Source organism: Cricetulus griseus, assembly GCF_003668045.3.
Source record: "Cricetulus griseus strain 17A/GY chromosome 1 unlocalized genomic scaffold, alternate assembly CriGri-PICRH-1.0 chr1_1, whole genome shotgun sequence".
In the NCBI taxonomy this organism is placed as follows: domain Eukaryota; kingdom Metazoa; phylum Chordata; class Mammalia; order Rodentia; family Cricetidae; genus Cricetulus; species Cricetulus griseus.
The window spans coordinates 7,770,851-7,797,051 of record NW_023276807.1 but is presented as its reverse complement, the minus strand read 5'-3'; the positions used below and the strand labels follow the sequence as shown (position 1 = coordinate 7,797,051).

At 39.8% G+C, this 26,201-nt stretch overlaps 1 protein-coding gene across 1 annotated transcript in view; it reads left to right on the top strand.

Annotated features, from left to right (window-relative positions):
- Il18r1 (interleukin 18 receptor 1) overlaps positions 1-24,040 on the top strand; it is a 25,295-nt gene extending 1,255 nt beyond the window's left edge. The window contains exons 2-10 of the mRNA XM_035453274.1: positions 1,461-1,707; positions 5,251-5,416; positions 7,688-7,832; positions 11,192-11,254; positions 13,758-13,878; positions 15,313-15,452; positions 17,237-17,395; positions 21,439-21,597; positions 23,139-24,040. Coding sequence (XP_035309165.1) covers positions 1,461-1,707; positions 5,251-5,416; positions 7,688-7,832; positions 11,192-11,254; positions 13,758-13,878; positions 15,313-15,452; positions 17,237-17,395; positions 21,439-21,597; positions 23,139-23,533 — 1,595 coding nt within the window. The 3' untranslated portion in view covers positions 23,534-24,040. The remainder of the gene's footprint in view (positions 1-1,460; positions 1,708-5,250; positions 5,417-7,687; positions 7,833-11,191; positions 11,255-13,757; positions 13,879-15,312; positions 15,453-17,236; positions 17,396-21,438; positions 21,598-23,138) is intronic.
- Positions 24,041-26,201: the final 2,161 nt, after the last annotated feature.

The following is a 26,201-nucleotide window of genomic DNA, read 5'->3' as shown; positions in this document are numbered from 1 at the left end:
CCTGTAATGCTAAACAAAAGTAAAGCTTAAGATGTGAGCTTCCTTATAATTATAGACGTCCAACTCCCTACCTCCCATTATTATTTTTTTTTTTTCAAATAGAGGCCATCTCCAAAGGGGAATTAATGCATTTATCAATCAAAGCACAGGTATTTATGTTTATAGAAGGTTTTTTTTTTAATGAATCAACACTTGGAAACCTAAAATAACTTCAAATATCCAATAGATTCTTTTACAATAATCCAAGTCCTCAGTATGTATACAATGAGTAGTTACATTGCAGCATGGCTGAACACTACATAATAATGAGGAAAGAACACACTACTGCTGCATGTAGGAAACTGAACAGTCATCATAGACTTGATGATGTGCAAAAGGATGGAGACACATGAGAGCAGGTACTGTATGAGCTGTACACTTTAGCACATAGGACTCTGAAAGGCAGGAAAGTTAAGGAAATGTTAAAGACTTAGCTTGTTTTGACTGTCAAGGAAAAGCTGTGTTGGGGAATCAAAATGTAAAAAAGAGATTCTGCTACAACCACCAGCGAGAAGCTGATGTTCAGTGTCACTTGTGCCCTTTGAAGTCAATCTGACATTTGAGCTACTTCCTCCTTCTGCTGTGGTTAGTGTTAAGTTAGAGCCAGGATGTTGCTCTGAGCAATAAGCCCTAACTACAGAGATAACATTTTGTATATGGTTTTAAGGAAATATTCCATTTACTTAAGAGCTGGTAATTTTCTAAATGAAGAGTAAGGACATTCAAGACCAAGACGGTAGGGGGTTGAGAATTGTTCAACAATTCCAATTTAGGTGGATTCTGTGTAGATGAAAAAATGGGTAAATTTTCAAAGACCAGATCTCAGCTAAGAAACAGGGAGATGGAAAGAGAAAGAGATTCCGTGTCAGGAGTGTTCTGCATTCATCAGTTCTTGGTTAATTACATGGAAACATGATGCAGGGGCTTAGATACCCAAGAACTCTGTTATATCTCCAGAACCTTCCTAGATTTGAGTAGACAGACTGGTTGAGCACAAGGGACATGAAGCTTGTTCTAGTATAGATGAAGAAGGCACACATAGATGTCTTGTCTTTTCTATGGCAAGTCCACAATGGTGACATTTTGGGACAATGTGGTGACGCTATGACTTCTTTATCTGTCCTTAGCAGTAACTTGCAAAGCATTATACTTTTAAGATGTGATCACGGTGCATTGTTTTGAGTGAAAGCTGGTTATGTGCTGACAGCTAGCTTTCTGTCTAGGGAAGCCATCAGTTTTATCTTCATCTTTGTTCTTAAAGTGTCTTATCTCCAGTAGGTCTTCTTTCAGACAAAAGCCAGCATAGGAATGTGATGCTGAGATTTCTTGTAGCTTTCTCACTGCTCTTACTTTTATACTGGAGGGGTGAAAAATCACTTTTGCCCTGTTTTATCTCCCCTTCCTTGATTAATCTTCTGTAGAGAATTGCATTCACCGCCCACAAATTCACACGATAGAGGGGGAGCCTTTTTATCTGAAGCCTTGTGGCGTATCGTCATCCGTGCACAAGAATGGAACAGCCACTATACGATGGTTCAAAGGCAACGCTTCACATGGATACAGAGAGCTGAACACTGAGAGCTCACCCAGAATTACTTTGAATAGTTATGATTTGGAATTCTGGCCAGTTGAGCTGGAGGATGAGGGAACATACTTTTCCCAAGTGGGGTGAGTAAACCATTTTGTTTCAACATATTTCCCAGGACTCTTGGCTTTGGCTCAGCAACCCAAATACACATTTGTAAGCTCAGATAACCCATGCATTTTTTTTCCTCCCCTGCTCTTAGTTCAACAGAAACTTGAATTTCAATGCAGGAAAATTGAGCCAGTGGCTCTGTATTTATCTTCCTAGTGACTTCAATGAATGATTACATTCATGAGATTTCCTTTTAGGGGATCCTTGTTAACGATAAGTGGAGATAGGATTGAGGTGGATTTTAAAGTTCTGTAGCAAGGATTTAAGAATGAATGATATGGCTCTTGAGAAAGGAGCAAGAAGGGCAGTTTCCCACATGGCCTCCTCAGACTTCAGAGAAAGTGTAGGATGTATGGAATAACCCTAGTCTAGTTTTCAGAGCTTACTGGAAAAGAAGAAACAGGGTTACTGGGGAAAAGGTATAGTTGTTACCAAGCTACCAACTAGTAACCAAGTCAGCAGGAGAGCATGTACATAAATATATGCACCCAGAGTTTCATGAACACACAGGTAGGTAAACATCTTATATTTGACATTGATCTGTAAAAGCTCACTTACAGCTAGGTGGGTGGTGCCCACTGTGCTGTGAGAGGTAGCAGATTTCTTTTAGAAACCTCTCTCTATTCTAGGGTGAATCCTGATCATTATCAGTGAGCCTTAGAGAGAGAAGTGAGATTTCTCAGCAAAGCCCTTTTCACTCCTGTGGTTTTTCACAAAATGAGGTCATAGCTGTTTATTAGACACAGAAACTTCTGAGTTTCCGAAATAAGCTGTAGAACTGTTGTTGTTGTTGTTTTTAAACAGTGCAGTTCCTATGGCGATTTTAGAGCAATAATTATAAGAAATTGGTTGCAACTGAATCTTTCTAGAGCAAGTTAAAGATGAATGGAGAAGACACCATGTCTCCACTGTCTGAGTTGCAGAGACATAACTTAAAGACATGGTTATTCTGAATGAGGTAGAAAGGGACACTTGAGAGGCAGAGGCTCCTATGGTCATCCTGGGGAGTATATGGAGACAGAGGGTGTTAGCTCTTGAGTTTTCTGATGTGGAGGGCCAAGAACACAGCCTGGTTTAGGAAGCAACAGAAGGATGATCAGAATGAGGGCGGATGAGAGCACAGCATGGAGGCACAGAGAGGCTCCGAAGAGTTGAAAGAAAACCCTGAATGAAATATGTTGGAAGGTGGTGAGTTGGATGGAATGGACATGACACGATGGCAAGGAAGAAGCTTTGACAATGGCTTTGGGTATAAGTGAGCTTCCACATGGAAGCAGGTTCCTCGACCATCCTCAGATACAGTGAAAGCAGAAGAAGAACCTCATGCCTCGGTCACCTTTAAAGAAGGGAATCAGTGCGGCGGAGATGGCCCAGTGTTTTTTAGAGCACTGGAGGCTGGAGAGACAGAGTTCAGTGGTTAAGAAAATGCTCTGCTCTGGTAGAAGACCCGAGTTCGGTTTCCAGCACCCATGTTGGGTGACTCATAACCACCTGGAACTCCAGCTCCAGCTGCCACCGCCCTCTTCTGGGCTGTGCAAGATGGCTTCCTTGCATATGTGCATACACACGTGTTTGCATTCACACGGAATTTTAAAAATTAAAATGTTTTATAAAGGGAAGAAAAATAAGCTAAGGAGGAGAGTCATCCAGAAGAGAGAATTTTCAGTGGTGGAGGTGTAGCCAGAGAGAAGAAAATAACAATCTTGCCCTTTTTTGTTTTATGTTGTTGTTGTTGTTTTTGTTTTTTAGAGACAGGGTTTTTCTGTAGCTTTTGGAGCCCTGCCTCTGCCTCCTAAGTGCTGGAATTAAAGGCGTGTGCCACCACCTCGCATCAGTCCTTCCCTTTTTATTTCATCCCTCTCTCCCTCCCTCCTCTCTCCTCCCCCTTTCTTTTCTTCTTTCATCTTGTTTTAGCTTGCTGATGCTAGTACCCAAGATTATGTACATGTTGACAAGTGCTCTATAAGCAAGGGGCCTTTAGGCTGTGTTTTGTTTTTTTCCCCACACAGCACTCAGCCAGAGGGGCCGCTATAATCAGAATGGCATCGATTCATGATCATAGGCTACAGGGAAGTGGGGAATCCTAGATTTTGGCTCCCTTGGTCTCAACTTCATACCAGTCTTTTTGAGCTCACTCTTTGCCAGCACGTACAGAGTGTTGCTTGGTTCAGCATTTCTAAAGGGTTGCTGCACAAGGCAGGCACTGTCAAGATTTGCTGAGTGTTAGGAATTGAGAGTTGCAGAGGGAGACAACAATGTGATCTGCCAAGAGGAATCTTAAGAAGAGGATTCTGCCAATGGGAAGGAATGTGAGCCCCTTCCAAGGCCGAGCTCTGTTATGCTGCACGGCTGCCTACTCACTCCCTTTCAGCAACTGACAGTTGGTTACCCTCTCCAGCCCTGGCTGGTTTTCTCTATGTTCAATACAAGGTAAACAGCAAGGCTGCATAGAGTGTGAAAATGTAGTATTTTCCTGCACACCACTCCTGCTCCTTAGGGTCAAACCAGTGTGAATTTACATCCTGGTCCCATCCAGTAAAACACACACACACACACACACACACACACACACACACACACACACACACACACAAGCACACTGGGAAGCTATTTGGTTACTTGAAGACCTGGCTTTCTCATCTGAACATGAGGGAAATGGTCATCTCCCCTGTATACAGACACTGTGAAATATCTGGGAGTCAGTGAGCAGCAGACCACTTATTTCCCTTCTCTCCAGCTCATCTTAGATGTAAAGGGAACCTGGGGGAGCCTAGGTATACACATGTTTCCCAGGTCACAGGACAATTTAACAACAGGTTTGCTATTTTTAGGATGTGGACCTATATGTCCCAATGTGGTGTAAACAAACATACAACTGTAAATGTTTTTACTTTTTTAAAAAACACCTTGTTTAAAAACATGCAATTTATCGCTATCTTCAAGATGGCTGACTTCTGAGAAGAGAAATCACAGCCAAGAGAGATACTGAAGTTCACCCCAGTTGTGCAAGGGCTGTGCCAAACTCCAGTTTATTTGACAGTAAGGAGAAAACCCACAGAATAAACCACCTTAAATAGAACATGCAGTGCACAGGCACACACACTGAAGAGACAAGATTGGCAGTTTTCTTGTAACTATGGCTATCCTTGTCTCTCCTGGTCTGTGCATCTCTGAATTTATCCAGTACCAAAGATAAAGTTTAAATCATTTGTTGCTCTACTACACAAGCCATACAGCTGACTGTATGTAATATATTTGGTGTGTGTGTGTGGTGTGTGTATGTGGCATGTACATGTGTTGTGATGTTGTGTGTATTCCAAGACTTCTCTGGAGTGTTACCGTTCGCCCCATGACAGTTGTAAACTTTCTGATCTGAACTAAGGGGTGGCAGAAAAAAGTTTTCACCTCAATGAATAAATCTCTTCATATAGAAATGAGGGTAAAATGAGAAGTTTGGAATTAGTTGCAAAACCTCTCTAGAAGCTATAAAATCCCTCTATACCTCTGTTTCATAGAAATGATCTTCAAAATTGGACCCTAACTGTCATCAAAAGAAATGAACATAGCTGTTTTTCTGAAAAACTTGTGAAAAATAGAAATGTAGAAGTCAAGAAATCTTTGCAGATAACATGTGAAAACCCCAACTACAGTGAGCCGACCAAGCACACATCGCTGTATAAGGTAACAAGATGAAAGTACTTTCCATGTGGAGGATAGGAGGACACTGGACCATTTTGCCGTCGCTAAAACCAAGTGGTTTAACTCCCCATGGCTTACTTGGCCTGTGTGAGATACTGTCCCACATGGTTATTGTAAAGGGCCGATGTATGTCATCTGTGTAGCATGGTAGCGCCCTGTATTGTAGTAGGTATTCAGTAAGTGATGGTGACAGCGTCTTCCCATCTGCTTTCCTGCATTTTCCTTCCATTAAATTCTGGGAATTTAGTTTTCTTTCCATTAAGTTCTGGGAATGCTAGTTTAGAGTTTTTCATTTTCTTTTGCCACATTCATTCAAACTGTGGAAACACAAATGGATATATTTTCTGAATATATGAGTTTGTTTTTTTATAAAGCTGAAGAAAGTGAAAAAAAATCACTTCTAACCACACAGCTGTTTTTATTTCTCGACCTAGATAAACATCTGTCCTTAAAAGTGGTTTGTTCACTGGTCTTTTTTTTTCCTAATTAAAACCATGTGATAATTCACCCATACCTTTGAACAGCTTTCTTTCAAAGAGGAAACTGAATTTTGTATGGATTTGGCTTAAACTACCTGATGTCATTGTTATTAGACATGTGTGTGCTTCCTGTGTCTTACTGTTATTTATAGACTATAATGAATGATATTTATACAAATTTGTAGGTGCTTATATGATTAACCCTTTATGAAAATCCATCAATGTAGGATTACTGGACCAGAGAGGGTTAATTGATTGGCTTTTGATACACATTCCCCAACTCAGGTCGCTCTCTCCCTTATACTCTCCCAACATGGAGAACAATACTTTCAGAAAGTTAAAAATCTGACAACAAACATTTCAGAAACTCAGCATTTCTTCCTGTTGTTCTTTTAGAAATGATAAGTTAAATGTGCGAACTGTGACCTAATATGATTTCTTTTGTGCCTAACCTGTTTGTTTTCTGTTTGCCTCATTGGTGAGCCTTTTCCTTAGTGGGTTGTAAGATTTCCTTAAAAAGCTGCTGGGGAGGAGCTCTTCACACTTGTGTCTCATATTTATCATATGTAAGACAGTGTATGCATTCACATTCATGTACATACGCAACATGTCTGTGGGAGATCAAACCTGACAGGGGAACCCCAAGAAGCTGAGTCATTGATGAGTTCCTTGAAGTGTGCTCGTAGCTCTTGCTGTCATAATGTTTACCTGTGAGTTTTCAAGATGTTTCTTATCTGATATGTTATCTAAACACATAACTCAGTCTTGGGTTGACTTGTCTTCTTTTCCTGTCAAATTTACACACTTTACAGTACATGTAAATTAGGGAGGTTTGGCTAAACAGCTGACCATAAGGCCAAGCATGAATCAGAAAAGGTCTGGTTAGAACTGAAAAGGAAGACCTTCTAGCATTTGGTCTATATTGGAAATAACTTGCTTAGGTTTATAAAATTCTACTTATACTCACTTTGTTAATATGAGGTACACGTGGGCATTTTGTAAGACTTTTGGGTAACTGTTTGGGTCTAGCTCCAGAGGCCACCAGCAGTGGCCAGTATGAGACAAAGTCTGTGGCATTCGATTCTCCTTGTTAGGTATGTTGGGGGAACTGTGTCACACGGTCAAAGTTAGTCAGTCAGCTCTCCTTTGCTCACAGTCCCTACACTTGTAAGAATCTGCCAGTGAGTGACTGAGGGCTGGTTTTTAGACAGTGGCTTTATTACTGTTATTATTTATTATTATGGTATATGTGGAGAGAGACAGAAAGATTGAAACATGCCTATGGATTTGGCCATCTATGCCCTTTGGTACAGGACATCAAGAACTCAGAGTTGGCAACTTCTCAGCCCCTAGAGTCATTCTGCCCACATTTCCATGGGCCATCCCCCTTAAATACAGAATTGGACCCAAAGTTTCATGAAGGAGAGTTGTGTTTCACAGACAGTCTTCACGTGAGCAGGACTTTTTTTCTTTTAAATTCAAGTATTCTGTCTCTGTTTCGTTTTGTCTGTCTCTTTGAATGTGATTGAACAATAGATTAAGAGAAACAAGATAATAGTGGTGATAAGACCCCTCGCCTCATTAGTGGCAATGATGATAAAGAGGGGACCTCACTGCTCCAGTAGAAGGAGGGTGAGTTGTTCGGACATGTGTTTTCTGTTCTGTTTCCTTTTATCTCTAAAGATCCTCAGTTAATTTAGAAATATGAATGGTTTTGACAAGAATACTGTCTTTGCTGACTTGAAGTATTTGAATTTGCGTTTAAAAATACCAGAACTGTAAGGAAATAGTCAAACCTCCAATGGTCCAGAAGGATGCTGAATTTGGAGATGAGGGCTATTACTCTTGTGTGTTTTCTCTCCGTCACAATGGGAAACAGTACAACATCACCAAGACCATCAATATAACAGTTACTAAAGGTAAGAGAAGGTTTTTGGAAGAAACAAATGCATATAAGAAAAGCAGAAGCTTTCTTTCATTGTGAAGTTACTTGGGGATGGAGAGAATACCTCCTTGAGGTTGAAAATACTATTGTTTTTACTTTGGCACAGTGGCTGGCTGTACTTTAATCTGTTGCTATCCCAGGCAGCAATTACATCTCCACAGTTCCCAGCCTGCTTCTCTAGAAGAGGCCTGGCTGCTCAGGTGGCAGCCTGGTGAGAGTTCTGCTCCTGCAGGCACCACTCTAGCTTTAACTAAATTTCTATCATTCTAAGTCTAAATAGGACTCGAGACTCAAAGGCTGGGGTGAAAAACATGTGACCTCAGAGAGGCTGAGGAATAACTAGCTAACCCTTTTCCTTTCTGGCATCTACAGAAGACTTCAACAAACCAGAAAAACCTAGGACATTTCAAACCCCACCCTACTACTTGCTGTCTCTCTCTGTCTCTCCCAGATGCCCTTTGAGGCTCCATGATTAATTTATGTCAACTAATTGCTAGTACAGCCTCCTGACCCAAGGTTAATTTTATTTAATTCATGTACATGCAAACTCAGGGTGCATAGTGTGGTTGAATATCCCTCAACAGACTATATCACTACTTCAAGTCTAGGTTTAAAATCTTTATCTTGAGCTCCTATTAAACTGGCTGAAAACGTATTTTCTTAGCAGCAGATGAAAGTTTACACGGGTGAACCCAGGTCCTATTCTAGCACATTAAGAACTCCCACCCACTGAACAGCTTCCTCAGCCCTGAGAAGACCTCCATGCTACATCATCATTTAACTTGAGGGTAAATGATTATCAGTGAGATAAAAAAAAAAAAAAAAAAAACTGGGCTGTGCTCATCCTTTTAATCAGAATCTCACTCCTGTAACAACTAACCCTATTTGGCAATAATGACAATTAGTTCTTGAGGGAGGAACCTTCATCACTTGACCACCTGTAACATACCATCTTATTAACACTGTTGCCCGGGCGACTACTTTTCCAGATGAATTGTATAGGGGATATTCCAACGACAGCATCAGACAACACTATGCTTTCCACAAGATCTGGCCACTAGGCTGCCTTAACTTCACAGAGGATGGTTGTGCCTGTTATAACTACATCTTAGGAATCCCATACCTGAATTTCTCAAGTCAGAATTCTTGTAATCTGTCTACAATCACTTGCTCTAATTTCTTCAGCCTCGGTTTGCATACATACACATTGTATACCACATATACACATACAATTTGTGTACATATCTTCTAGTTCTTTGGTAGTCTCACGTCTCTTCTTTCCCTTATCCATCTTTGCCACTCTTCCTTTTCTTCCTTAAAGACATGATAAGACTCTGCATCACTCACACACATACTCTCCAGGGATGGAACTTCTACTCTAGTTGGAGCATCTCATACATCCTTTCTCATAGTTTCCATAGTGTTATGACCTTAGGCAAATAATTATCTAGCTACTTTCTTCCTAAGGTTCCCTCAGAACATGGGCCAATGGTGGTTTTTGGTGCTCTCTGGTTATCAGCTTTGGTAGGCTGTGCATATTAACATAGTATATGGGGGGTCCCTGTAGGTGTCATACAGGGAAGTGAACCCTTCAAAGATATAAGAATGAAAACTTGATACAGATTGACTTCATCAATATGGATCAGACTTCTTCATGGAGTTTAATCACAAGCAATTTATTTCCAGTGTATTTAAACCCAGTATAATTTGGGAAAAGTTTCCTTGTGTAATACAATCCCTATTGCACAAAGAAGCATAATTACATTGAAACTCAACTCAAGGTACATGACACTGTTCCCAAGAAGATGGTTTCTATAGCTATGCTGCTTGTACTAGCTTAAGGGCCAAAGGGTCTGGTCTGGTCTTGGTCATACAGATAGCATAGAGGTCATTTGGCCTATTAGCTACCTCTGGTCCTGTTTGTGAGAGTCTGGGGGAGCCTCTGGCTATCAGGGTCATTTAGGTTACTAGCCACCTCCAGTCTTGATTGTAAGAGCTTGATATGGCCTAGCCCAACAGATAACACAGACCAGCAGGCTGTTAGTCACTTCCAATTCTCAGCTTTCTGGATGGAAGAACATGTTTTTTATCTTTCCCATTGGAAAGACAATCTTGTATGCTTAACATTCCCTGGAGATCTGTGGGTGCAAGCCTCTTCACATTATGCTCCCAACAAGTGTGCACATTTCTGGGGAAAGCTTTCCTTCCAAAGTAAGGAAGCTAAGGAGAAGCTTGCATTCTTTTGGTTAGGGTCAGAATTCACTAGGGACAGTAGTGATTCTGGGCCTACAGGCTTATATAGCAGGGTCAGACAGAGTCAGGTAAGGCATCTGGGACATGCCTACATTCTCAAGGGTAGTACTGCTACCTGGGAGAGATTCCTCATACAGCTCATCCCACTCTTACTATATTCTATAAATATATAAGTGAGAGAATGAGGAAGGCAGATGGAGTGAAGTGATGTAGAGTAGGAAGGTACTTCTTAGTGGGATTGTTCATCTTTTATGTCTTAAACATTTAGTCTACTCAGTGCTTGGCAGCAGTCTCCCTGGATGAACATGCTTCTGACTTCAGCTTCATTAAGCAGAAACCAATGTTTAACTTCAAAGGACACTAGATGGAAGATCCTTTCAACAGTGCTTTGAACATACACATAAAGAAAAGGAAGCTTCAATAATATGAGCTGGGTTAACAAAAGTTAATAAAAGCATATCACAAGTAAATATATAGCAATGATTTCAGTTGCCCCCAGATAACACTCAAGTCTTATCGGGTGCCTGACACCATGAGTAGAACCAAACCTGATATATATACTGTCTTTTGTATACATACATGCCCATAGTAAAATTTAGTTCATAAATTAGAACAATAAGAGATTAGCAGCAATAATTAATGATAGAACTTAACAATATTCTGAAACAAAATTAACAGTGTCACTACTTTTGTGTTTTGTGGTCATGATGAAATAGAATAATGGTTATATGAATACAAGTACCACGATGCCATGATAATTGTGTTGGTAGTATATAATACATGAATACACTGAACAAGGGGATAATTTGTATCCTAGTTTGGATGGAGTGGGATGGAAATTTTAGAATGGCATACAATTTAAAATTACAAGTTGATTATTTTAAGTTTTTTTTTTCTATTTAATATTTTTGGGCCACAGTTGACTTACAGTAACTTGAACTGAAGAAAACATAATCATGGATAAATGAGAGATGTTATGTTCGAATCTTTATTACATGAAATGACCATGTTACAATCGCTGTGTGTCCAAGATATGCTCGAGGAAATTCTAATGCTTTGTTTGTTTTGCTTTGTTTTTAGGGAACAGTAAAATAACTCCAGCTATTTTGGGACCAAAGTTTGACACTGTTAAAGTAGAACTCGGTATGTTTTGCAATGTGTGTTTTCTGAAGTTATAAATGGGGCCATTATTGAGTTTTCAAAGGCTAAATTTACTCACTGTTGATTGATACAACCCATTATATATTTATTGGAGAATATTACAAAATGATGAAAAGCATGTCATTGTTTGACTATTGCCACTTTTAGACCAGTTAAATGACACATCTTTTCAAAAGTCAGTGGGACTGTCTATGGTTTGTAGACTGCGGTTCTTGCTATGATTTTTTCTAACTTTCTCTATTGACTTTTCAAAATATGAAAATTTGGTGATAACGCTATGGAGATATGATTTGAACTTGTTTTGTAGTTTGAATATTTGGCCATTGATAGAACTGGTTGTGCCTTTAGGATTTGTCTAGGCCACTGGTTCTCAACTTTCCCAATGCCACAACCTTTTAATACAGTTCCTCATGTTGTGGTGACCCCCAACCATAAAATTATTTTCATTGCTACTTCATAACTATAATTTTGCTTCTGTTTTGAATTGTAATATAAATATCTGATATGCAGAATGGCCCAAAGAGTTACAACCCACAGGTTGAGAACCACTGATCTACACAAATCTTAAGTGTGCACAATTAAGTAATTTCTCTTAAAAATAAAAGCAAAGAAGGGATGCCATAAATTTGCATATGCTAAACCAGATGTTGAGCTAAGTGATTTGAGAATTTTGAGATACATTCTCCAACAAGGGTAGAGGGATATTGTCTCCATGGCATGAAATTTGAATAACTGACACACAGGTCAGTAATTCATAATTATCTCAGTCTGCTCAGAACTCAGATGGGGTGGTTGGAAGCAGATGTGCTATATTTAATTCACCTTGCATCTAAGTAGTTGGGGTTGGAGAGAATACTGCAGTCATGGTGGATGCAGACCTTTGCTGCTAGAATGCAACTTCTTAAGGTGTTGAGTTGAGACCATATACGGGGCTGTATAAGTGAATGTGGGGCCATGAAAAAAATGGCAAAAGTAAAAGGTTTCTGAATACACAATTACAGAAAAATCCAAATCAAAGGTGCAAAGAAGCCAAGATGTTTCTAGGAGCAATCACCAGAGTTGTACAACTTCACTGCAGCCTCAGTTTTAAACACACAACACGCACACTTTGTACTGGGCATTCCTTCTTCCCATGTATCTCCATGGAAGAGTATTGATATGCTTCCTCCAAGGCTCAAGATGTGTGTGTTAGTTAGGAGGTGCAAACGTTTTACTGTGAATATAAAGATTTCTAGTCTTATAGAAGTCTAATTACAAAAAAATAAAAAAATCTTTAGTGTTTCCATAGCTTGTATCAAATTACCGAACCCTTGGACTGTATTGTGTTAGAGTGTTTCATTTTAAAGTTGGTTGGTTGAGTTGCAGACTTGAAATTTATTCAAAAAATTGTTGGAGGAATTTTTTGCTTAGGATTGGGATAGAATTTCTGAAATGACCCTAAATATAATTCTGCCATTTTGGATTACATATTTATGTAAAGTGGTCTCAGCTTTGATGGTTATAAAACCAAAATTTGAACATTTTGAAACAATGTTGAAGATGGTCCCTATCACTCCAGACTTACCAATCATTCAGCCAATATTTAAGCCCTCACATAAAATCCGAACAAGCACACCATCTCATTAACATGCAGCTTTGCTTTTGTCTTTAATAAATGGTAAATTTATCTGTATAACAAAGAGTCACTTTAAAACACATTTCATCATGTCTTATTTTTCAGTCAATGCTTAATTTAGATACCTATTTAATAGACCTATATACTCAAGTCGCTACAAAAGTTTATTGGCTGTAAGGGAGCAATGAATGGAGAAAGTTTAGGACTTCCTGGTAGAGCAATGCTTGTTTTCCTATGGTCCATGAACTCATAGGAGACACCATCAAGTTCTACAGCCTCATGTATCCAAACTCTTACTCACTGATCTAACTATGAGCTTTGCAGCTGCCCCCAGATGCCACAGGAATGGATTCTGCTTTATAAGACTCCTGCTCATTTCAACTCCAACAAATTCCTTATAAATAAGGTGGCTGCTCACATTTACTTACACGGGAGGGATCTTTGCTAACTGCATTTTTAATTTTACCATTTCTCGTTCTTTCCCCTGTGCTGCAATGCCTTTCCTTTTTTAAGTTATTGGTTTGTATGGTATACCCATTTTGTTTTCCTAGTAGTTGAAGAGAGACATTGGCTTGACACTGTCTACCAAATTAAAGATTGAAAAAAATGCACTGACCCCCTCAATTTTAAGAATTGATTTAAAAGTGAATATTTAAATAGAAGTCAGTGCATTATTTGGTGATGACTAGTCATTACTATATAATTTTTCTCCTTTATTGTACTTCTAAAAAATTTAAAATGAAGCATCTCTTCCATTTTTTTTTCTCCTGGATGTGGTATGATTTTACATTCAATTATCACACATTGACTGTATTTGAAACTCCTACTAAATTTCTAAATTCAAAACTGAAATTGTCAACTTCTACCTAGGAAAAGATGTGGAACTTAACTGCACTGCTTTACTGAATAAAAATGATCTATTTTATTGGAGCATCAGGAAAGAAGACATATCAAACCCTAATGTGCTTGAAGACACAAACAAGACAACTTGGTATGCATATGTGGCGTGTATGAGATGTGGTGGTGAATGCTGTAAAAACTCATGTGTGCACATGACAGTAGAGACGCTGGGCTCCTGGGTGGCTGATGGGATGTTTAAGTTAGCTTTAACTGTAATTATAATTTGTTTATTATTATCATTACCATGTTCCAAGGCGATGGATCATGCAGACATTTACTGTACAGATCTAAGCTTGAAAACAAAGAGTCATGAGAATTTTGGTGAGGATTTTTAGCATCACCAAAGTGATGCTTTATCACTTTATCAAGGTACTACTTAGTCAGAATCCAAATCACCAAGCTCCTTCTAAAAGAGCAATCAAATGGGGCCATAGTTCTAAGTTTTGAAAACTATGTCAAATGCTTTGTGCTTATTAACATGTCACAAAAGTACAAATGGCATACATAGTCAAACCGAGGTCTTCTGCAAGAGTAGTCTGTTCTCTTAACCACTGAGAAATGCATAGTTTGGATCTGATTTGTCATATCTTGAACTCCTACAGTATCTTTTGAATCTATTGGGAATGGAGGATTAAACCAACTGTGTCATTAAGAGGGTGGGTCCTTCCAAATGTAATTTGACTGGATTAGACAGCGGTCTTAGTCAGTGTTCTATTCTGTGAAGAGACACCATGATCATGGCAGCTCTTATATGCTAAAAAAATTAATTGAGGCTTGCTTACAGTTTCAAAGGTTTAGTTCATTATTTTCATGGTAGGCAGCACAGGAGCATAGAGGAAGACTTAGTGCTGGAGAAGTAGCTGAAAGTTCTACATAGGGGTCTGCAGTCACCAGGAAGAGAGAGACTCTGGGTCTAGAATGAGTTCTTTGAAACCTAAAAGCCTACCCCCAATGACATACTTTCTTCCACAAGGCCACACCTCCTAATCCTTTCAAATACTTCTACTCTCTGCTGACCAACTAACTATTCAAACCTGTGAGCCCGTTGAGGTTATTCTTATTCAAATCACCACAACAGTGAAGTTCCTATGATTGAATTCTGATGGTTTTATAGCATGGGAGAAAGAGAGAGACCATACATAAATACATAGATGCTGCTGCTATGATATGATGTAGCTCAGGGACCCAGCCAGAGCCTTTCGACTGGGAACTAAATAAACTGTGTCTTCATAGAGTCCAGCTGCCCAAGAATTCAGTTAAAGCAATGAAAGATTCAGAATACAAAATTGGCTGGTCTTAGAAGAGGTGACAGTATAGGATGATTTCCAATTAGGGGAGAGAGAGAGAGAGATTTCTTGTGAGTTCTGCTGTTCCTTGGAGGAGTAGGGAAGCTAATTTTAATTCACACCAGAAGTGGAAGACACAGTTGATGCTTCCTTTAAATATTGTAGACATATAATTTCTCCTGAGTAGATTTGCTGGTCATGAACAAAGCCTGTTGATTGATTATTTCCTTACATTACAGGACTTCTGAAGGCAAACTGCATGCTTTTAAAAAACTGAGAATTCGGAATATTAATGAAAAGAATCTCAATGTTTTATATAATTGTACAGTGACCAATGAGGAAGCCACAGACACCAAAAGCTTCATCTTGGTGAGAAAAGGTAAGGAATGCATTGCTCTTCTTGACAGACTCTACTAGCTTTCTCTGAGATTTTACCCAGTCCCCACAACAAGTTTCATGGGTGAAGAAACCCATCTAAGGTCACAAAGCAAGAGAAGGTGACAAATCTTTCAGCTTATAGACCTAGGTCCCTGTGTTTCCCTTTCATGGTGATTGCCTCTGTTGTCCCTCTGGTCAAATGAGCATCAGTTACATGGTCTATGTGTTTATGGAGCAGAGGCACTCCAATCTGATGATTTGGTTATCTGAGGCTATGTTTCTATATCCTGGGTACTGCTCAACGCCAGACACCTCCCACATCCTTGGGACCCACCCCAGAAGCATCTGCCTCTCATTGCTCCTCTCAATTCACAAATATCACCTGGAGAATGGAATCTTCCTATGTCTGGTGCATCAGGAATCCACAGATCTTTCAGAGATTTAGGGACCCTTGTGTGTGCAACTTCTAAGAGTTAGCTTATTAAACACATATAACTGCATACTTAATGGAATGGCTGATTTTACTGGAAACATATCTCCAAAAAGCATGCTACATAAGAGGGCAAAAGCTTCAGTCCTGCTTATTCTGTCTGATGTGGAAATCCCCACATCATTAGTATCTCCTCTTGAAAAGAAGCAAAAAAAGAGAATGAAAAGAAAAAGGAAAGAAAAAGGTAGCATATATGTAGCCACAGCAGCATTGTATAAACTTATGAAAAATTGGTATCATTATGATTATGAAGGTGTTTATTGTGAAATCAGTAAAATGATGTTGGTCTCAGGAGAAAATAAATATAATCTCAGCTAAATAAAAATTTCTGGTTCAAAAAGGATTTATTTATTTTTATTTGTGTGTGTGAGTGGTAAACATGTGCACCATATGTAAGCCTTGTGCCCACAGAAGCCAGGAGAGGGAGTCAGATATCCCCTGGGATTAGAGTTATAGATGGTGGTGAGCCTCCATGTAGATGCCGGGAACCAAATCCAAGTCTTCTGCTAGAGTACCAGGCACCCTTAACCACCAAGTCATCTTCCAGCTTCCCTAGAAGGTTTTGTTACTGTATGACCATCACCACCTCCTTGGATGGCTGCTAAGAATTATTTTTATTCTTTATACTCTTCTATGGTCTTTCATGTTTATCTATGGTGACTACAAACTGAATTGATCCAGGGGATATGAGCTGTCTTAAAGGGCATTTGTCTAGAATTTTTCTAAAGCCCCAAGTGTTGTGTACCAGGTACTGATAAGCTCTCAGTGGAGTGAGTGTCTCAATTTTCAGCAACTGTAAATGAAGCAGGAGTTTATTTATTACTTTCACTTGGCACATGAAGATGTTAGGAATTAGAAGCCTCAAGGATCTGATGGAGCCCGACTGGAAACCCAGACTTCTCTGTCCAGGGTGTCTCAGCTGAAGATCGTGTACTATTTGCCCATGCCGCTAACTGCGATTCGAGTTGGAATCTTTTGTGTTCCACACTGGCATATAATTGCTCTACAAATGTAAACTCCACAGATAGAGATGGGCTGAGTGGCCATGCTTTGACTTCATGTCTCTGGGTACCCTTGCACGCATTTGTAAGTTGAAGTAGAGAGATCCGCACTGCAGACTACTATAAGGAGTGTGGGGAACCAGGGGGAATATGAAAACATATGGAGAGACATATCCAAATCAGAGTGAATGGCAAAACTGGCAACTACATTGTGATGACTAGAAATTCTGGTCACATTTCTTTGATTCATGACTTCCTGTTTCTCTCTGTGTGTCTTTTTTTTCTTTCCTGCAGAGATAGCTGATATCCCGGGCCATGTCTTTGTGAGGGGCATAATCGTGGCAGTTTTCATCTCTGTGGCAGTAGTGTGTGTGGTGACTTTGTGTGTCATTTATAAGGTTGACTTAGTTCTATTCTACAGACGCTTGGTGGAAAGAGATGAGACATTAACAGGTAACATACTGTGAATCCAGGGCATCCTATTTTATGTTTTTCTGTCTAAACCCAATAAAGGAAGCATTAGTCTTCATCTCGTTTTGATGACACTGCTAACAATCTGTGAGATAGGCTCACAGTCTGGGGTCTGGAGTTACTCTGTAGAGCGCCATGATGGGTGCTGTGCAGTCTTGTGCTTGTTTGTGACTTTCCAGATGTTTTTCTCTTGGTGTTTCATGTCCGTGTGCTGTCTCCTCCTAAACACCCTGTGCTGTTATTGATCTGGTTGGGTTTATACGCACACCACTGCATACTTTATACATGACACACACTCAATAAAGTTTGTTCTCATTGAATTTTCTGTCTTCCTGGTTCATTATTTTCACTGGAAGACCTCTGGGTTAGAAGCCAAATCATCTCAGCTTTCATCTGCTTGCCCACCAGCTGTTAGCCGCTACTGTGGGTTTTGCACTGTGTTTCTCAATATTTTTAAAAGTGATGAGAAAGCGCCAAAATGCAAGATAATTATGTTCTTAAAAAGTTAACCTCACTTGTTGTCTTTGTTTATGTGTGTATGTGTTATGACTGTTTAGAGAAAAAAATGTATAGAGGTCCAATTCAAAATTTGTAAATATACAGCAGGAGACCTTCTCCTGTTCTGCCCATGTCTCTGATACCTACAATGGCCACACCTGCTGCCATAACCAAGAAACTGTTGACATGGATTCTTACTTCATGTTGCCTTCAATAAACCAATCTTGGTTTAGTTACCTTATGTCACTATTTTCAGTTCTGCTTTATGATTCCTTGTGTATCTGTCCATGTTATTGAAGAAATCCCTCATCTTTTAGGGTTGTCCTGCCTGCCTGCCTGCCTGTCTGTCTGTCTATCTTTGAGAAAGAGTCTCATGGAGCCCAAACCGGGCTCTCCATAATTGTGCATCATCATTCTTCCATTTCCCAACTGCTGGGCTTACAGGTGTGTGCTGTCACATCCAGTGGTCCTCAGTAAGTCATTTCTGTGTAAGCATTACTCTGTATTTACTCGCCTTCCAAGGGGTGTTGGAGCTCTTGCTTGTTTTGCTATTATAGGGATGCTGCGATTAATGTCATCCATTCATTGCCTCCTACTCATGCTGTAGGGACATTTGCCAGAGGGACCTTTTCCTCTGTGGGATTTCTGGTAATGCAAAGGGGATGGGATGCAGCTGCTGCTTCCATAGGTGTTACCATTTTGCCCCTCACACTGCTATATCACCATTCCACCTACAAAAGGTGACAATTGACTTTCCCTCATAGCCTCACTCCCACACTCTTGGATTTCTGTCAGTTTGATAGATGAGGATTTGGGACTGAGTAGTCTTAATTTGTATTTCATTTTATGATGTTATAAAACACAAGCAACCTTTCCTTTCACTTAACATTTGTTTGTGTCTCCTTTTTCAACCTACCCACCCTTGACCCATTCTGCACTGGGCTTTCTTTTTTCCTTCTTATTTGTCGACACTATTTATATCTTAGGTGGGGTTAGCCTTGTATCTACAATGTGAAAGGTAAATATCCCCATGTTGTCATTTGTCTTGTTGCTTGTGGTATGGCTATGTAGGAGACCCAAATAGGTCTTTTTGTTTTGCTATCTAATTTGGGGACTGTAAATACAAAAGACCCCTTAACATCATGATGCAAAGTGATTCTCATATCAGCTCCTCTGGGATTTAAAAAATATTTATTTTATTATTTTAGATTATAAGATTGCATCATTGTTTTTCACACTTACAGTTTTTAATATTACAGCTAGCAGGCACAAGGAGTTTGTTTGGCTCTCACTCTGGGTGTATGATCTTGCTTTGAAAAGATATGAGGCAGCGAGGTGGAAAGTCTGTATATGATATTTTCTTCATGGTCTCTGCTCAGAAAGACTAATGTTTGTATTTGAATAGACATTGAATGACCTTTTTCCTTCTGATTTTCCATAATATTTTCCCCTTGTCAATTTGTTTTACCCACCTTACACATCTTTTTTCTCTTTGAAAATTGCTTAAGCTCATTGGTCTTGTTTTATATGTGCATGCCTGAGTGTATGCATATGCACCACATGTGTATAAGAGCCTGCAGAAGTCAGAAGAGGGCATCAGATTCCTTGGAACTGGAGCTACAGATGGTCTTAAATCACCATGTGAATGCCGGGAATTGAACCCAGGTTTTCAGCAAAAGCTACAAGGACTCACAGTCACTAAGCCATCTTCTCAGCTCCATTAATTTTTTTTTCAATTCATACTTTTAACAGTTAGTGTGGTAGGTCACAAAAAGATTCAAGAAAATGCTCTAAACAGCTTTACTAAAAATGAAGTCCATGAACAGATACAGTCTGTGGCAAGGGCAGAAATGAAGATATGTCCAGAAAATAAAACTTTTTAGTCATTACAGCACTGTGGTAAGACATGTATGCTTGGTGTTGGACTATAATGGAACAAAGATGAAAAGAACCAATCAGTCAAAGAGTATTAAAACACAGCCAGTTGATGCACAGAGTTTGAGAAACATTGGTCCAACTGACTCATTATTATCCTAAATGGCCATCTATATTATTATAATTATCATATCATTATTTGGGGATCAAAAATACTATTCAATCATTAGTGTCTTCCAGACATAACAGGACTGATCCATATATGAACTCACAGAGACTACAACAGCACATGAAAGCCCAGCAAAGGTTCAAATCAGGCAAAATCCTGACAGTGAGAATGGGAAATGGACACCAAGTCTCACCTCTTAACCAGGAAGCTATTTGCAATTGATAACTGCTTGGAAAGGGGAAATCAGGTTTTTTTTTTATTCTACTAAATTCTCACTATCCACATTCAAAAATAAATTGAAATTCATGCAGTTCTGCACAAACAATTGTTTTATATCAGGAATAGGTCCCGACTTAAATCACTGGAGCAAAATACTGTGAGAGGAGCTGAGCAAGCTGTTGCCAGAAAGAGGAAACATTGTTTTGTGAACTTGATCATGAAGAAATAGAGCTGGGCTATGTGGCATGCCATGTTAAGGCACAGACCCAGAGATGTTCCATTCCATCTCATTTTAATAAAAACCCAAATATGTCCACCCTTCAAGTCAATCAGTACAGATCCAACTCCTTGGCTATCTACTACATTTTCATGTGACAGAGATAAACTGTTCAACAGCCACCAACCACCCCGCTTCCTTATCTACATCAGTTGTATCATTGAAGACATCACTCAAAACTTCCCTTGTTCAGAAAGCATGACCATTGAGGCCCCCCCCTCTTTTACTGGCCAGACTATTTCCTTCATCTTTGTCTGCATCATAGGATTTTCTTCTGTTAACATGCTGCTTTCAATTTTTCTCAAGTTGTGTTTGTCTTCTCCATCTCCTCAATAGATTGCATGAAACTAAAAGGAGAATCACACAATTTTGTAGTTACCCAGTGGGGAGAAGGAATTGTCTTTCTTAGCTAAGCAACATGATTTTTTCATTGTTCTCTCAGCCATCTAAATACTTCTCCATTATCAAGAGTTTGATGGGAGCACACTTGAGAGAGACCATGCTCTCATTTAAATCCATGGTCTCTTTTTCCATTGTTGCTAGCATCTTGTTCCAAGATCCTTATGGTTTCTTCTACTCTCTCACGGTATGTTCTCAGTCTTATTTATGTCTCTTGCTTTATGTTACTTTGCTTTGACTTTACTTTTTAAAGGTCTTTAGAGAGTCAAACCTGAGGTTGTGGTGTGTAGAGCTGAATGAAATCAACGAGCCTAAATATGACTTACTCCCCAATCCTGGAAAGAGGGTCTTCTGGACTCCCTAGTGTCTTTGTGTCTCTATATACCTCAGTGTCCTGAGTATTATTCCCCACCCCTCTCCATGGCAGGAGGCTCAAAGCAGATGCTTAAAGTTGATGTTTAGGAAATTGTTTGCTTGGTGTGCATCTGAGATTAGACAATCAATAATTTTATTATCTTTATATATGGCTTTCACACATTTTTTTTTTTTACTTACCTGTGAATTAACAGAGTCCATCTTATTCCCTAGATGGCAAGACATATGATGCTTTTGTGTCTTACCTGAGAGAGTGTCATCCTGAGAATGGAGAAGAATACACTTTTGCTGTGGACACTCTACCCAGGGTCCTGGAGAAACAATTTGGATACAAATTATGCATTTTTGAAAGAGATGTGGTGCCTGGTGGAGGTAAGAAAGGCAATCTTGGAAGACAGTTAATGGAGATTTTTTTTTTAATGAGATGATTATCTGTTTACCTTAAAAACACACAAATGGCCAAAGTCCTTTAAGGCAGCAGAGACCAGTCAGTTGATGGCTAGTTAATAGTTAAATCATGTCAGTCTGGCTAACCAATTTTTCACTATCACAGTAATAAATATTGAGAAAATAACTCCAGACATTCCCTTTTGGACATTTTTCATTCTGCATCATAGGTCTGTCAACTGAGGAGGGGCAAGGCATTTCCTTTTCTGAGACCCTGTCCCAATAAATAAAATGGAAAGCAACTGAGGAAGGCACCCAGTGTCAGACTCTGAACTCCATGTACACATACACACATGCATGCATGGTACATATGCCTGCTAAAAATTAACTAAAAAGGAGGAGGAAGAGGAGGAGGAGGAAGAGGGGGAGGAGGAGGAGGAGGAAAAGAAAGAGAAGGGGGAGTCATGAGAAGGAGGGGAATGAGGAAGAGGAGAAGGGGAAGAGGAAAGAACACAAATGTCATTTTGTCACATTCATTCATTCATTCATCCCATATTTATTATGTACTGTACCTGTGTTCAGTTAGGCTGGAAAGAGAATACAACAGTAAAGAACAACTAGCTTTCTGTTCCCCTCTCACTACACCCTGGAAAGGGAAAACACCTTGAAGTGAGAAGAGTAAGCACCACAGACTAGTGGTGAGCTACTTCTTACTAGGTGCAGCACGCTTGTGAGACGCAGGCCACACTGATGGGTTTGGTATCCAGAAGGTACATCATTATTTCATGAATATGGACCCATAGTTTTACTACCGTTTTCTTGTATTTCTTCTAAGTTCTCTTTTCTTGTATTTCTTCGAAGTTCCTAAGTAAAAAGGAATGACTTTTTTTTTTTTTAATGCCGAATTGTCATTAGGCTTGGTTGAACTCCCTGGGGTCTAGAGCAAGGCGTGGCATGTATGACTAGCCATGTTAAGTAGTCACAGCCACATACGGTCATTTGTGCATTACCTGTGTGATCGGTTGAGGTAAGAAAGAAGAATATACCTGAAGCATGTGGTACCCAGCCCTTTAAAGACAAGCTTTTCCTGCCTCTGGTCTAAAATAATGGGTGTTTTTGCTTAGCATAGGTTATTGTTTTTGTTTGCATCTGGGTTAAGTCTGCCTGTCACTCAGTAACTGTATGGTACAGGCGAGTTCTTTGTTGCTCTGTCCTTTGGCAAAAAGGGGAAAACAACAACCCCTTTCTATGAGGTGGTTGTCATGGTGAAATAAATCAATGTACACCAAACTTTAAAGACTGTATAGTGTCAGTGAGTGCTAAGTGGGTACTCACAATTATTGCTGCATAGATGATTTTTTTTTTTTTTTTTGCTGAGTGTCTATAACAAACAAAAATGGCTTATTTTAAAGAAAACCTTGTTAGTGCAGCCAGAAGTTAAACACTGTAAAACAGGATGGTGGAATCGTTTTTCCTCTGTGCCCACCCTGTAGTTTGTTGACCTGACACAAATCTTAACCTTTCAGCTGTTGTTGATGAGATCCATTCACTGATAGAAAAAAGCCGGCGGCTAATCATCCTCCTGAGCAAAAATTACCTGGCTCATGGAACCAGGCTGGAACTTGAGAGTGGACTCCACAAGGCGCTGGTGGAGAGGAAGATTAAAATTATCTTGATCGAGTTTCCTCCAGCCAGCAGCTTCACTTTTCTGCCCCCATCGCTGAAGCTTCTGAAGCCCTACAGAGTTCTGAAATGGAAGGCTGACAACTCACTTTCTTATAACTCGAGGTTCTGGAAGAATCTTCTTTACTTGATGCCGGCAAAACCCAACAAGCCATGGAGAGAAGAATCTGAAGCACTGACAGTTCTTTCAGCACCTTGGTCTTCAACAAAGCTCCATGTCAGAACTGAAGGGAACTGAACTGAGCTGGACTGAGCTGAGCTGAGCTGAACTGAAGCCCTGCTTGAGGCCCTGCGTGTGCCTATTCACAACAGGGACTGTCACTCAAAATACCGAATTCTGTGATCATCTCTCCGACTCCCAGTTAGAAGATTAGATCTGTCATTGGGTCATCATAGAGGAAACAAAACCTGAACTCCTAGAAGACCTTGGGATTCACAAGAAATCAGTCTGTTAATCTTCCTTCTCCTCAAGCAGTGGTTCTCAATCTGTTGGTCCCAAACCTTTTAGCAAATCTCTATCTTCAAAAAAGTTACACTATAGTTCATAACAGTGGCAAACTTACAGTTATGAAGTAGCAATGAAAATAATGTTATGGTTGGAGGCCACCGTAAGATGAGGGACTGTATTAAAGGGTCTAAGCTTGAGGAAGGTTGAGAACCAGTGCCCTAAAGTTATCTGCACTCTACCCCCACATTCAGTAAAGGTGGGACGAGACACACAAGCTGATTTATGCCACACAACAAGGCATTTTCTATGAGCCAGTCTATTATGTCTCTGGAGTCCATAGTTCTCAACCATACTTGGGAGGTGGAAGGAGTGGGTGGGAAAGTTTCCTCATCTCTAAAATTAGAGTAAAAAGTAAGTATTCCTACTTCACAAGGGGACTAAAGGTCACTCTGTAAATGTGGCTCTTACGGATGAAGGCAGCAATGCCCTCATTCATGCTTGGCTCAGTGGTTTAACACTGGATCAAATGGGAGTCAGAGATGACAGGTGGGAAAATAGGTCTGAGGAGGGAAGCTACTTTGGCTTCAGTACCATATTGAGAGAAGGACACAGGAGAGTCCTAGCAAAACAAAACCCACACACACACTCTCCCCGCCACCCGCACCCACATATACAACACCTCTCTGTTGGAATACGAAATCTCTTGGGCACTGGCAAACACTTGCTTCTGTCTCTCTAAAAGGGGCTGTCATCCTGGGGCCTTCTCCATGTTCAAAACAGTGTCTGTCTGTCTGTGGGAATTGCTTCTGTGTGTGTGTGTGTGTGTGTGTGTGTGTGTGTGTGTGTGTGTGTGTGCGAGCACACACACACACACACACACACGACTGCTGACATTGCAAGGAAAGGTTCAGAGAAGATTGAAGGAAGCCCAAAACTGTTTGTTTGCAAGCTTGCAAAGGCCTGAGTGCAGCAGGAATGTTCTAGAAAAATCTACACTGTTTAGAATATAGGATTTTGAAAGAAAGAAAGAAAAAAAGAATGGAATTCTCAAGTACTTTTTGTAGCTCATGACTTCATGTGCTAATTGGTTGAAGAAAAAAAAGATAAATTTGCCAGGCGTTGGTGGTGCATGCCTGTAATTCCAGCACTCGGGAGGCAGAGGCAGGCGGATCTCTGTTAGTTCAAGGCCAGTCTGGTCTCCAGAGCGAGTGCCAGGATAGGCTCCAAAGGTACACAGAGAAATCTGTCTTGAAAAAAGCAAAACAAAACAAAAAAGATAAATTCAACAAATACTTTATGTCCTGTGCATGAAAATATAGAGTCAGAAGTAATTTTGTTGCTATGGGACTTTCTGGTAAATAAAATTACTTTGTTTCATTCTTTTATTACTCATGCTCTGACACATGAAGTTTATTCCATGTGAAAAAATATTTTATATTAAATCTGACAAATGCATTCATTAGATTGGAAATGTCTCTTGACTTCCTTTTCATTTATTTTAGGACTCCACTCCTTCATTCTCACTTGTTTTAAGGTGATAAGGGAAATTCAATATGGCCCTCCTATATATAGCTATCTGTTTTTTTTTCCAACACAGGGTTCCTCTGTGTAGCCCCAGTTGTCCTGGAACTTGTTCACTCTGTAGACCAGTCTGGCCTTGAATTCAAAACTCATAGATCTGCCTGCCGCTGCCTCATGAATGCTGGGATTAAAGGTGTACATCATCACTGCCTGGCCAGATATCATTTTTTCATGCCAGTTATGTTGCATGTATCTTTTTGAAAAATGTATTCTTTGAGAGTTTCATATGTGTATACAATGAAATATCATTTGCTTCCTCTACCTCCTCCTACTCTGCAACACATTTCCCATGCAATTCTTGTCCTCCTTTTAAAAATAACCCATTAAGTCCAGTTAGTGCCACCCCTATGTGGCACTAGAACATCCACTAGAACATGTGCAAGCTTACTAGTAACTGCATCCCCAAAGAGGAATGATTCTTTCTCCTCTCACAGCTATTAATTGCCAATAGCTCTTCAGTTAGGGCTAAATCCTCGTGACCATCTCCATGATCCATGCTGGAATTTTGACTGGTTCTATGTTATTGATGTCTTATGTAGGTAACCACAGCTGCTGTGAATTCAGAATGCAATGACCATGTCATGTCCAGAAGACAGCATTGCACAGATCTCCTCTTCCATCCTCCAGCTCTTAGGTTATTTCTGCCTCCTCTTCCAATATGTTCCCTTGGCCTTGGCAGGAAGCAGGGAGGAGTTAAAGGCATTTTATTTAGGGCTGAACACTTTTAGTCACTTATTCTAAAGACCTTGGTCCATTATGAATCTGAATTGACTATCATTCACTGATAAAAATAAGAAAAAAAGCTTCTTTGATCAAGGTTGAGAGCAGCCCAGGTCTATAAGCATAAACATAGATATTTAGGAGAAATTTTGACAAT